The sequence below is a fragment of the Diuraphis noxia genome, unplaced genomic scaffold, assembly GCF_037042655.1.
Source record: "Diuraphis noxia isolate RWA-SAM2 unplaced genomic scaffold, SU_Dnox_SAM2 contig0003, whole genome shotgun sequence".
In the NCBI taxonomy this organism is placed as follows: Eukaryota; Metazoa; Arthropoda; class Insecta; order Hemiptera; family Aphididae; genus Diuraphis; species Diuraphis noxia.
This window is the reverse complement of record NW_028301713.1, coordinates 41,031,995-41,046,925: the sequence shown is the minus strand read 5'-3', so window position 1 is coordinate 41,046,925 and position 14,931 is coordinate 41,031,995. Positions and strand designations below refer to the sequence as shown.

Below are 14,931 nucleotides of genomic sequence, written 5' to 3'. Positions count from 1 at the left end.
TCCCCCCAATGGCCTATGTTTCCGCGGGTTAACAAAAAAAAAAAAAAATACCTATAAGACTATATAAGTGATTAAGAGGACGCCACACGGGCGTTGGTTGTCTCCGTCTCACAAAGGTATACAACATTGCAAATTTTACGTTCACAACAATACGTTTTACTCTATAATTTCTAAAATTAAAGTGAATTTACCTATTAAAAATTTTAAAGACAAGAATATTATCAATGGCAACTCGGAGGATTTTATTAATATTATTATTTTTAAGTAAGTTATGATCGTATTAGAATGTACAAAAAACAGTTAAAAAATGGTAATAACTTACTTAAAAATAATAATATCAATTAAATCCTCCGAGATGCCTCATATGATATTCTTGTCTTTAAAAATTATAAGAGGGGAATTCACTCTAATTTTAGAAATTACAAAGTAACACGTATTATTGTAAACGTAGCAATTGTAATGTTGTGCGTTTGTAAAACGGAGAAAACAAATGCCTGTGTGGCGTCCTCTGAATGAATAATGACAACCATAACCACAGTCAAGTAATGTAATTATACTAATTATGATAACTATTGTGTAGCAATGTAGGTAGATACTACAAAATATTTATAACGAACAACCTTTAAATTATAATTTTTGAACTGTTGTGTAAACCTAATCAGTTATATCACCAATAACTTCATGGAAGCATAGTTATATTTGATTATGCTATAGTATACACGCAAGCGCCGTTTCGGTAATTCCAATGTTTAGGTACTATATATCCACCGCACTTTGCCGAAAAACCATTATGGCTCATTACGCCGGTGCCAGACCGAGCAGTGTATGAATATTTCAAAGGCGCAGCTAACGAAAATTTCCATAATGCAATCCTGAAGGAAACTCACTACCCCTCACATCCCCGCTACACTTGATCCGTAATTAGGTTCATTCCTTCTTAATTAAATTCCGGATAGAATCCGTCCCGAAGCCCCTCGGGACTCCTCGGTCCTGCTCGGCGTCTTGTTCCATGATTCACTTAGGAGTTAAACGTTGTTAGGCGACGATAGCTTTTACTGGGATACCATCATTCCAGTCCCTTTTGCAATTCCTCTTCCCTAACCCACCTACTCTAATTTTGCCTGGACGGGACGGACCTTTAACTACGTTTTCAGTTTTACACCATCAGTCACGTACAGTATAAGTAAGGGAGAGTAGGTAGGTTCATTGATTTACACAACCCAACTAATGTTTTCACGATCCCTTGATATTTATAAATTACAAATAGTAAATTATACCCGGTTATTCGTTTCCACTTTATTTTAAAGAAAAATTCAATTTAATTTCATTAAAAAGTAATAAAAAATAATAATTGTTTATTATCTGAATAAAACAAAACACCTGATTATAATTACTACCCATCGTTGAAAAAGTAGTAATAATGATGATAAAATATGTATATCAACGAATTGAATTTTAAATTTGATTGTTCTGTGCACATTTTCTTATTGTACTTGATAAGAACAGATTGTAAATTTCTTACAAAAAAAAAATTTGATTACAGGAAAAATATATTCTTAATTTTTTTGTTAAATCAGTTTAAAACTAATTATGAGTCCATTTTTCCTGAAAACGCTTAATCCTGTAAACCTGAAACCAAACACCCTAATACCCTATTCAGCCAATTCCATTATCGTACTTTTTATAATTGTTATAAATTATTTAGTAATCAAATCCAAATTGAATTAAAACAAAATACTAAATGTATTACTTGATTTATAAATGATAGTTAAAGTAAACTGCTGATTTTAAATTTTTATTAAAATATATACGTAACTAAATATTAGTTTAATATTATATAATATATTTAACTTTGTAATGTGGTAGATGTTCTTAAAATCTCAATTTAAATGCTAAACTATACATTACTTTTTCTCCTTACTTCAAACTCAATAGTTAAATTAAAGAGCGTGGTTATAATTATTATTTTCTTGCAATAGAAAATTCCATAAGGGAGCAATGCCGCAATGGTGTACCTATAATTATTTTTAGATGATGTTATTATTATTACAATTTTTGTTCGTATAATCATATACCTATCTGTAATTTATTCAAAAATAATAAAAAAATTACTCTTGTAAACTACGATTTGTATATACTACAGTTGTCAATTCTGTAATACTTTCATAGCTGTTCTAGGAACTTGTTCCTAATAATGAATAGATATTATACTTTTATTTGAAAAAAATTCCATACAGTTGGCCAATTTTTCAATCACAAATCGTATGCAGTTATAGTGCACTTAAAGCTACTTCGTCTACTTAATAACGAAGTTTATTAATTATTCATACTATATCACATCTTAATATGGACTCATTTTAATATATTATACTATAACTAATTAAAATACATGGATTATGTTCTATTTTAGACACTAGTTATTCGTATCACCCTGCAATTCATGATGATTCGTTTGTTAGGCGTAAACAAAGAAGAAATCGAACTACATTTACACTACAACAGGTATGTCGTGTGTTTAAAATGTTAACTTTTTTTTTATACTGTAGGTTCTCAAAAATATTTATACGAAGTTGTCATAATATACAACGCATTCTTAGATTCTTACCATGTTATATAGATACTATATTCATTAATTGAAATGTTTATTGTTTAAACTTCCATACAATAATAGTAATTAATAAACAAACAATTATTAGATATATACATTACTATACAGAAAGATTTTTACCAAATATGCTCACTTCCTTTTTTTAGTAATGCATTTATTACTTTTCTTGTGTTTAAATTTTTTTAGTTCATTTGACATGGATATATATTATAATGGTATATTGATTATGGATACATCTAAAATACTATTTATATTACAAATAATTCTAAATTAAAAAAAATATGATAAGAATTATAAATTACTTATCTATTCATGTTTTTAAGATACATCTAAACCAGATGATTTGTTTTTTAGTCTTAAATTAAAGCTTAGATTAATGAAACTACCGCGTATATATTTATAACAAACGAAAAGATTAAGTTATCAAAATTTGTAACTTAATGAAAAATGTGTTGTTAACGAACGCATAATATTTCAACAATTTTGAATGAGCTTTGAAAAAATTTCAACGCTTTAAAAAAAATGTTTCTTATAAAACTTAGAATTGCAAGCATTTATTAAGTTACACAACAAATTTAATTCTATCTTATAACTAATTATTATACAAATAAATTGTTTTATTCTTGTTATTTTAGCTTGAAGAACTGGAAACGGCATTCGCTCAAACTCATTACCCAGATGTATTTACAAGGGAAGATTTAGCAGCTAAAATTCAATTAACCGAAGCTCGTGTTCAGGTATTATTAAAAATCATACACCATATTAATATAATAAAATATATAAGATGATATTGTGATAAACATAATTGTGTGGCATATATTTCAACGATATAAATGAATATAGAACGATATTGAAACAAAGCTTTTTAAGTGAATAATATCTACGAAAGAAGAGATTATATAAAAATAAAAATAATTATTTTCACCATAAGAAACTGTACCGTCATACATACTATATTAATCCTAATAAATTTCAATTATCCTACGGATGCAACATTTTATGCCTTTGTGGGCTTGTGGCATTTAATTCGATATGAAAGCAAATATCTCATCGTTTATCTCTTTATTTTTACGCAAACATTGCAAACGACGCCGCCATAATAAGTAAGACGGTTCGGTTGCTATGGTAACGCGTCGGCTTTGGCCGCCATTGAATACACTTAAGGGGTTAACTTAATAAAATCACTGATGTAATAAATAATATGACAAACTTTTAAACCTTTATTTTTATATTTTTATATAATTATAATTTGCGGGAAAGTGTACGTATCAACCTATGCTGAAGGCTAAAAACTCCGCTCTCTCAATTAAATAATATACTCTTTTTCATTATAAACACGTTGGGCACGTCTGCCACAAATGATCGATGAATAATTCAATTACTGAGCTAATCATATTTAAACTTTGATACCTACTAGGTTTAAAATAAAAACAAGAGCAAGAATGTCTCAACGAGTGCTATTTAAGTACAAGATAAGTTTAAACGAGAAAATATAAATAAGCAGATAAAAATTAATTTAAAGCACTGCAAGAAATTCGTTATTATTTTTATGTAAGTTATAAACATTTCTACCAATTCAAAAATTAGACAAAATTAACTAGTTAAACCTTAGACTTTTATGTTAAATTAAGAATAGAAATAGTACCTACCTACTCATTATTGCTCATGTTATGTATTTGGTTTCGATAATTAATTATAGTTTATAGATTTATCCTATAAGAGCTATATGAGCTTTCTCTGTCTGTTTTATAGAACCTGAATCCAAATTAGTGTATAAAAAAAAGTACAAGAAAACAGACATTGAAATGTTTAGATTTAAATCAGTCATTGTTACAGTATAATTTTTATTGTTTTTTAACTATATTTATACAATATTATTAGTATCTATGCAATTTTAACCATATATTAACCATATAAACTTTTTTTGTGGATGGGCCACAAAAATTAAGTTCAGAATGGTTTTACCCCCGCCTCATACTAAAATTTCATTGAGCATTGGACTTACACTCTAGTCTAGTACTTATATAAAAATGTGGGTGGGCACATGCCCACCGGGCCCACCCCCTAAACACGCCACTGCATATATGTATTATACTATACATTTTATTAAGCCACAACTTTCGAGCAGAAAATAATTGAATTTTACAAAATTCCAATCCTTAAGTTATAAATTTTTAAAGTGATATCAAATTTAAAACAAATCTTTATGTACGCATCTGAATAATAATAATTAATATGAACATGCTACGCAAAAACGTTATTTCCCTCATTAATTATTTAAGCAGAGAATTTTCATCTTTTGTCTTGCAAAAATATAATTATCAAAAAACACTTTTTTTCTGCTGACCCTTGAAACTAACACAACCAGTAATTGGAGGCATTGTTTTGACGTCTGGGAGGTCGTCGGCCGTCAATTAGTGTTGGACACTCCATCACAGACCCCTGTCTCATTGCAACACAAAATAATGATAATTAATAATAATGTTAAAGCATCCTGCCTTCAAGCTGTTCTAAATAGAGAAGCTTTCTTTATTGTTTTTTTTTTAATAAGGCTTTACATAAGTAAGTATGTTTTATCATACAATTGAATTTATACCTACCACTTCTCTCAGTTTCCATCAACCTAGTAGTTATAGTTTAAAATCTCATAACTAATTTGTATAAACCAAAACATAAAAAAACAATTATAATGATATTGCAACGGATTCAACGATCTGTAAATTTGTATATATTTTAAAATTGCTACAAAAAATGTCTTAAATTTATATAACTCTAAAGTAATTTGTATCTAATTAAAAAAAACATTTAATGCTTTTTTTATTATAATTTGATATGAATTAGAATAATAAAATTTTTCTAATATAATATTTTAACTTACTTACCTATAAACAAAATATTGTCACTATAGTGATATATAATCTGATGAATTTATTTTTGAATGACAAAAAATGTTTAAAAACATATTTAAAGTATTTATATTTTTGAAAATGTCTTAGAAGAACAAAATAATGTAAATTTAAATTTTTTTGTTTATTTAGTACCCATTCATAAGAGTGTGAAATTTATTTTTAGTTGTTTTAATACTGAACTACATATAACTGCAATATAATCATGTGATATAAAACAAAATAAATAAAATATTAATTACATTTTTGGTTCACATATTATTTTAACTTCAAAGGTATTTATGCTTTATCAATTTTAATATTAAATCGGAATCAATAAACAATTTATTGATTATAAAACACCAAAATGTACACACTTTGAATATTTAATGGTATTTTAAAGCTTAATTCAATAATCGTAATCTAATAAAGTATAATACATAGGTACTCAGATATTAATTTTAAGCCAGCGTACCTTTATTAATACCGGACGTTATATTTCCAAAACTATATTAATTTCTTCTAATTCAAAATTCTGTTTATTAATATGTATTAAAATACTTGTATAAATGTACTTTAATACTTATATAAAATTAATTAGGTGAATAATTTTATAGTTTATAAATTATAATCAAACCACTATTGACAATAACACGTTAAAATAAAACCGTATGTTGTATGTGTATATCACGCAATAACACAGGTGATTTGTGAAATAAAATTGAAAACAAAATTGAAAAAGTCAACCTCATCTAAACTATATACGTGCGTATAAATATATAAATTTATCTTTAGAATTATTTCGAGTGTAAATCTTACCTCTGTAGAAGAGCAGTGTAGCAGACATAAAATATTAGGGTTCTTTTTTTTTTTAAACCAACGAGGGTTAAGGGAGCCTGGGGGTGATTTTCGATTTCAATGTAATCCGACAGCTAATAGGCTACCCAAATGTCAATATAGTTTTACTTGTCTCGGACCATTAATGTCTCATGCGATGCAGCACATACGGTACACCTAAAGAGACCACAAAATCCTTAGAGATTTCGGTTATGTAATATATCCGTTTTGTGATTTCCTTTTTAAAATTATTTTTTATATGTATACTCAACATATATTGATGTATGCTCTATAATACGTTGCAATATTTGTTTCGTTTATATCTTTCTTAAAGTTTTTGAATTGATAAACATAAAAATAAAAATTTTTGTTATTAATTCCACAAATGGCACAAATTTATTAGTATTACAAAAACGATTGTATACCTACTATATATACGTATTATATTATGATACATGTAACCGTTTTTGTTAATATACGCGTTAATAAAATACGAATTTTAATTACATTTTTTAAATCCTCGCGTTTATCATTATTATTATTTTTTTTTTTTTTCTAAGGATTTGAATGATTTAAATTTAAATTCTTTAATAGAAAAAACAGAGCATTTTAATTACAAACGTATAATGAATTAAAATTGTATGATTTAAATAATACTTTCATAATCATTTTGGAAATTCCAATTAAAACCTGTACCACAAAGTGTAGGTATCAAAGTATATATATTATATGCTTAATTAATATGCCTTTTTTCAATTTTAAATTCTCACTTTAAAAATGCCATAATAAATAAAAAGATTACACAATATTTCCACTTTCTCAACTCCATTTTCTTTCTCCACTTTGCGTCTATCGGTGTTCTTTCTTTAATATTTTAAAGACGAACAAATTGTTATACCCATACCCCCCGACCAGTTGTAGATTTTCCATTCAAAAGTAGCATTTAATCTCAGCGGCTGAAAATCTGCAGTAGTTGTTCGTTAAAACTATAACTCATGTACAAATTATGTCTGTTTCGACAGAAGTAATTTTTCAAACGCTCTTGCATGCAGGCTCTTGCACTCGACTGCGTGGTATAACACCGGTAAAGTAAGAGTCGCACTTGGAAACAAAGCACTAAACACAGACGAATAATAAAACTACATTCGTTCCCACTCGTGTCAAGCATTTAGATACATGCTGTTTCCTGGAGGCATACTTCTTACTTTATACTTACGCACACGGTGGCGTTGCACGCGAGATATGCTTGAAAAAAAATTCAAGGGTTCTTTGGGGGTCTCTTGTGGCTTCGGCGCGGACTCTACGTCACTTAACGAATTGATACCACGACCCCGTTGGTGTTATTGATGTTTATTTGACAGCCGCGCATTTTGATTCCCAAATGGGTTATATTCGTAGAATAGGCTGTGCCGATATGGTCCTGAGTGCGGGGTATTCGCGCGGCTGCAGCAAACAATAACCGCGGGTAAAGTTTTAAACAGTCGTAGAGTGGAAGAAACCCTGCGTGCGAGCAAGACAACACAAACCAAATGATGGCTCCTTGACGTCGTGCGTGTGTTTTGTGGACGTTTATTTATTAAGCAACGTTTCACAAGTCGGAAACTGACGGAACAGGAAAAATAAAAAGAGAATAAATATTTTCAATATACTTTATGAAATTTTAGAAAAGGGGCTTCAATAACGTCAAAATTTCGTATGTCGATTAAAAGTATTTGTACCATATATATAAAAGTGCGTTGTTGTTATTGTACAATAGTATTAAAATGGTTTAATATATTATACGCCGTTTGAAACGAAAATGGTGTAGAGACTTACTCAAATATAAATCTACAATAAAATAAAATCGATCGTTTAATTCATTTCTCGTCTGTATGTTTTGCCATCATATTTAATTATTATGCTTCATTAACATAGAATATAGATTGTTTATTTTCTAATAAAAATATATGTTATACCGATAAGTGTCAGCTGCTAAAGTTATCAATAATTTTTGATAGTTTAAGTTTGTACTATTGCTAGACTATATACGTATAATATTAAAATTTTAAATAATTTCCAATGAATTATAAGTTATGATTTAATGTTAGATTCTCATGTATTTAATCTTAATCAATATTCATTGAAAAAAAAAATGAATAGATGCAGGTACGTATTAACAATTTTTTTGTTTTTGTTTTTAGGTTTGGTTCCAAAATCGTAGAGCGAAATGGAGAAAAGCAGAACGCCTGAAAGAAGAACAACGAAAACGAGAAGAACATGATAGATCTGGCTCATTGCAAGAACAGCTGGATCATATGGCTAAAGATATGCAGCATTCACCGTCCACAAAAGTATGTTTATTAACAATAATTTTAAAAAAAAAACATTATACTTTCCCTGTAGCGTATTTCGACGAGATATTTTATATCTTAAGAGTTTTATGTTTGACGGTAACAAAAATTTAGACAAATAATGAAATATTATATTTTATAATAAATTGTTTGCACATCACGTTGTCTCGTTCAAAAACAGGAAGGACAAACTTTCAAGCTTTCAGCCGTTTGTCATAAAAACATGCGTGTTTTATGATACATATAATATTCGAGAAGCCCCTAGCAAGATATATATCTTTTGAGAAATATGACCAAATGCAACAGCAAACAATATGCAATAACAATAAGAGGTTTCAGCCACAAATCTTTGTGCAGAACGTTGTGTTTACCGCGTGTAGATTTATTTATTTATAGAAAACCCTTTCGGCAAACAAACCTAAATATAATGGAGGGAGATGACGGGGTTTTTGATTTATCCGTTAAGTTTAATTTGACTCAGGTGTTTTACGAAGAGCATATCCAAATTTATGGTGTTACAATGATGTCATCTTAACCCTTTTTAATGTATAACCGAACACTGCGCGACGGCGTTATACGCGCGTTCGCAGCGGTTTTCCTTCATATATTTATCACCCGAGTCGCTTGTCATCGCGTCTGCTGATTTATTGTCGCCACTTCGCCAGTTAATAATCTCTTAACGCTTTTTCGTTAATGTCAAGCAAATAGTTTCCAGTTGTCGCTTAAAAAACAAACAAACATTAAAAAATGAAATAAAAAAACGAAGGAAAAATGGAAATTAAAAAAAAAGGCGAACTGTAGAAGAAAAAAACCGACTTTACAGTTAACCAAGATGGTCGACGGCGCCATATTTATTTCATTTCTTCTTTTTACGACGCTCGTTTTCACAACGGACGTAATGTATTATTTATTAACCGGACCCGCGGGTCATAAATCATGAAACCGAATAAAAACGACAGTATTACCACAGTTTCCTCCGGATGATCATTTTTCAACCATAAATAACTTCGCCATTATATTATGTTTTAAAATGAAAAATAAAACAAGTACAATATATATACTGACGTCCGACACGATAATTCTTTTTAGCCGGACTTGTAAAAAACTCATTTATCCGATAGTAATAATATTTGTGTTTTAATATTTATTTTTTCCCTTTGTATAAATGTACTATTGTAGTGTTGTATAATCATTATCATCTTTCGATGTGTATAGGCTAGCGCAATAGAAGGCGAACAGAGAGACGATGGACATAGTGGCAGCGAGCCAGATGAAGATGCACGTACCAGTACTGTTCACATATCGGACCGAAGCGAATCACCTGCCAGCTGTGGCATGAACGGCGGTCCAGACGATACGCCAACGTCCCCGTCGCCAACAGGGTTAGTTTATAATACTATGTTTTCTGTGAAATGTCGGATAGCAGGATATAGTCGCATATGGTGAAACCTATCGGACCATATAATTTTGACCTAAGTTAGAAAAAATTGTATTTACTAAAATACGATTGCAATGATTATTTATCTATGTACCGCAAAATAATTTATTCTTTTAAATGCCTACCTCCCGTTAAAAAAAAAAAAAATAATAAATAATAATATACAGAGATTATTGTTATGATGGAATATTTAATGTAGTATATATTTTAATAGTAATAATATGATCTTAAGTACATCCCGCATGGTAGGTACATATCATAATTAAATTGTTTTTATTGAATCTATACGCGATGATCAATTTAAAGTATTATAGCTTGTATAGGTTAAAGAACTATATATTATACTATAAATATAAATCATTATACAAAATCACGTATTATTACTTTGATTAATTAGGTACCTACTGCCTACCTATATATTTTAATATCAATTGACAATCAAACATAAATCATTATGGTACCTATAGTTAAATTCGCTTTTCATTAGTTGTAATTTTTTTTTTGTACCAAATTGATCAGATTTGACTCGTATGCTGCAGTTTGATATATATTATTTACCAGTGAAAAGTGAAAAGTGCACCATTCGTTTGAAGTTAATCAGTTCCACAAAAATATTTAGGTACCCAGTTATGTAACACATTGTGGTATGACTTGATTCGTTTCAAATTTTGACGATAAATTACTATCTAGTATCGATGAGTAAAGTGTTAGATAAATAAAAATAATCCCCTTTTTATTTTATGTAATAAGCATATCATACGATGCAGCGTACATAAAATAATATGCCATTAAACCGAATGACAAGTGTCCTTGGCTAATTTCATTCGATTCGAAATGGTGTGTAGCGCTTGTTATGCCACGCGTCCAATTGTTGTTAATAAATCGTAATGCAGTTTAAGTGAAGATAAATTCAAATTATACTTGGTAATTGAGCCAATTAAACAATCAATTTGAATGGCTGGTGATAGAACATATACACTGACACGCGTTTTTTCCTCAAGTGACAATGAAGATAATAATGCTATATAGTAATGATTGCATTTTTCATAGTACAACAATAATTTAAGAACGTGAATATTTTAAATGTTTTCATGCCTGTATAGTGTATATTGTGATATTATTGAATTCTAAAAAGTTTTTTTGTTTTTGTTTCAGGAATGGAGCAGTTGTAGTGCCAGATTCGCCGACGCCTAGCTTAAGTCCTTCGCAAATCCGACCACCCATCAGTGTAGCAACGTCGACATTCAATCATTCAATATTTACTCCATTTTCTTCTGAAGGGTGAGTAAATTACTGCAATTTGTCAAAAGATTAACCATGATCCTGCGAAAAACCAAAACCATTCACTCGTTCAATACCTGCGGGTCATTCGTGTTAAAAAAAAAACCAACGAGCTTTATTTATTTATGTTACACGACCCGTACGTGTATACCAACCACTAAACAGATGGCGTATACACGTATTTGTTATATACACGTGTGGCTTATGGCTAGGCTACCCTTTTTCTCTCTCAAAATTGTTGTGTTAGCAGATTGTCCGAAAATGAACAAAAGACCCGCTACTAGGGTGTTCTCTGAAGGGTTGCTCTCACTGCAGTGACGTGGTTGTCGCAGCCAACTTTTTTTACTTGTTTTTTCTCCCTATCGCTAATTTATTATGTAAAATCGCATTATTATATTATATACATCGAGTTGGTTTTCAAGTACGCGTATCGATTACGTTGACAAATTAAATAAAACGTGAAAATCAACCATTACAAAAAAAAAATCACTATTAAACTTGATTTGAATTCACAATATATAGTTTTGAAATGTATCCATCAAAATGAACACATCGTGTTATTATGTAGGTAATAATGTCGTATGTATAATATTCTATCTTACGTTAATTGTAAAATAAATACTATAGATGTTTCGAACAACACATTAATTTGAATTTAAATATGTTATGTGTGGATAATTTAATACTCTCTAAAGGATAATGAGTAGATAATTTATATAAAGTTCCACCAACTCCCCTCTTACTTCATACGTGTATATATATATATAATGCATGATATGATAAAATTAAGCTAATTGTAAGTAACGCGGTATACATGCATTTCTTAATTTCCCAAGAGAGCATATTCTATAGATCAAGAGGTGTGTATATTATGTACCATGTGTATATGCATTTTGATTAACATGTTTTTACACAAAACTGTGACGCTTATATTTTAATGGCGTTAATAGTATTACAATCACTATATAAAATATGGTGTGTATAACGTATAAACCCTTTTCCATTATAGTTGTTTGTAATGCAAATAAAGATTTTAATTATTATAATATATAATTATATCCACGAACAATTCTTTCAGACTTTTACTAAAGCCTTTTTAAATTCTTGGTGGCGTTGAATTTCCTTTTTTTTCTTCTAGTATCGAAACTATCTAAAAAAAACGTTTATGTGTAATACATAGTTCAAACTTACATAATCTATTTTATCTGTCCAAACTCTCCATTTATCTTGTTTATTTTCCTAGTTCTGCCAGCCCTATTGGTTCCTTTTATTACATCCTATTTACTTTCTTTACAACTTTAGTATCAGTAATTTTTTCTTTACTCTGACATAATCTCGGTGGGTTTTTTCATAGATATTTCAATAGACATTTTTAGAATTCTATTAATAAATTCGTATAAGTACACGTTAGTCATGTCACAAAGCTTATAAATGATCTAGATGTTAATATCTTTTCAATAATTTCAGTTTATTATTTACGGTTTTTTTTTTTTTTACTTTAATTAATTTATTGCGTCCTCAAATACCATTTGAAAAAATGTACATTGTCGTATTTCACTTCTCTGCGCATTGCAAGATTCTTGTATTTGTAGCACACGTTTGGAATAGGTACTGCAGTATTTTTTGAGTAGGTACCCACCTCATAAATTTTAATATAATATGCGAGTTTTACGAGATGTTTATTGTTTCAATCTTTGAAGAGCAATAATTTTAGTGGCGGCACTGACTATAATAATGTGTTTGTTTAATTCATTATAATTTGTTTATAATTCTTTACAACCACAAATTAGCCAAATCGACGACTGATGTGAAGGATTACGATAAAATAATAATAATTATCCTCGTGGAGATCGGATCCGGGGAGGGGGAATTAAATAGTTAGAACCGTAAAGGTTGTGCACGATATTATAATGTTTGTATATATAAGACGTATGTAATACTCGAAATTTAATGATCGCCAGTCGTGTGTATTATAATATAATATTGTTTTAGCAAAAGCGATTCACATGTCAATCTTCCGGCGCGCGACCGCGCCCACCCTCGTCGTGCAATGCGCGTATATATAATATAATATATTATATTCTAATATTATTATTATTATTATTATGACTGTTGTTTCTCGCGCCCCTGGGAGGACAAAACGATCACTGCATGTTCTCGAAATCCTCGACCGGCAGCGGAGACAATCGTCGGCATTACGGTGTTATTAACGTGGAAAAGTTTTCTGTTCGGTGACAAGCGCGCACGTGCTGCAGCACCACACAAACACACACGCGGGCGCGCGCACACGTGCCGCCTGGTACACCGGCGGTGGTCTCAGGTTACCGAATAATTCGGTTTCGACGGTCCGCGAGAAGAGCTACTGGCACGGAGCACGAGTCCGACAAGCTCCATGTCCTCATCATCCGACAATCCCCGCACACACCCCACCGAAGACTGTGCGACGGCTATTTTATTGTTATTGTTGTTAAAGTGAATCGACACGATCGCCGTCGTAGTACCTAATAACAATGATAACGATAATAATATTATAATTTACGCGCGTTAATTTGATTTGAATCGTGCGCAGACAGTTATGCTATTATAGTACGTAATATTATATTTATTATTATATACTCGCCGGGTGCGATTTCCATTGAGTAAACACGATTCCGGTGCTAAGGATATCATACACTGAAAGTGCAAAGGCGTAGCATGATGAATTTACATAGGAGGGCTTTTTTTTAAATAAAAAATATTTCAGTTCTCATACACGGACAAAATTCTGAGAGGGGGGGGCTTAACATATTTCTGGGAAGAGGAGGGCTATATCCACCTAACCCTCTCTCCATTCAACGCCTATGTGATAGTGAGGTAAAATGTGCCCATATAGTTTGCTATAATAATTTAGACACTAAACGATAAATTATGTAGTGAATATGTATATGTGTGAGGTTATTTTTTTGTCAAGCGGCGGTGACATAATCCATGATTAAACTTACCCTAAAATCTAAATATCATGTCGTTTCACGTTTGGTGTAGAGCACTATTTCACAAACTTGATAATGTGTATAATATATTATATAAGTACACGATTTTTGATTCTGTATGATTTTTTATGCAACGTTACCAATACCATTGTTTTCAATCGGTAAATTTAATATCTTGAAATTTCGGCAAAAACCTGTTATAATTACAAAACATAATAATATGTATATCAGTCTAATCATAAGGTTATCATACCATTCATTCCAAGTCATAATATCTTTAATATCAGTTACGACAAATCCAACAATGTATAGGTACCTAAATAAAAATCATATTATTTTTCCAAAAGTTTTGTTTTCGAAACGGAAGAAACGTATATTAGACAAAATGATAGTATATGTACGTTAAAATAATATGTTTATAGTTTTATACGTGTTTTCTAGCATGAAAACGTTGCGTGTGGAATCTTGTAAGTCCCCTTATAAAAAATAAAAATGCAGGACCGTATATTTATTGTGAATAGGTGATTATTAAAATCTATATGATTCTTCAATTTTTTTTTTTGTGGTTGTGGTGTTGCTTAAA

The 14,931-nt window shown here is 30.1% G+C and overlaps 1 protein-coding gene across 1 annotated transcript in view; it reads left to right on the top strand.

The window, feature by feature from the left end:
* The window catches only part of Drgx (Dorsal root ganglia homeobox), a 42,469-nt gene that overhangs the window by 8,916 nt on the left and 18,622 nt on the right, over nucleotides 1–14,931 (top strand). The window contains exons 3-7 of the mRNA XM_015516553.2: nucleotides 2,411–2,502; nucleotides 3,244–3,345; nucleotides 8,511–8,660; nucleotides 9,876–10,042; nucleotides 11,254–11,379. Coding sequence (XP_015372039.2) covers nucleotides 2,411–2,502; nucleotides 3,244–3,345; nucleotides 8,511–8,660; nucleotides 9,876–10,042; nucleotides 11,254–11,379 — 637 coding nt within the window. The remainder of the gene's footprint in view (nucleotides 1–2,410; nucleotides 2,503–3,243; nucleotides 3,346–8,510; nucleotides 8,661–9,875; nucleotides 10,043–11,253; nucleotides 11,380–14,931) is intronic.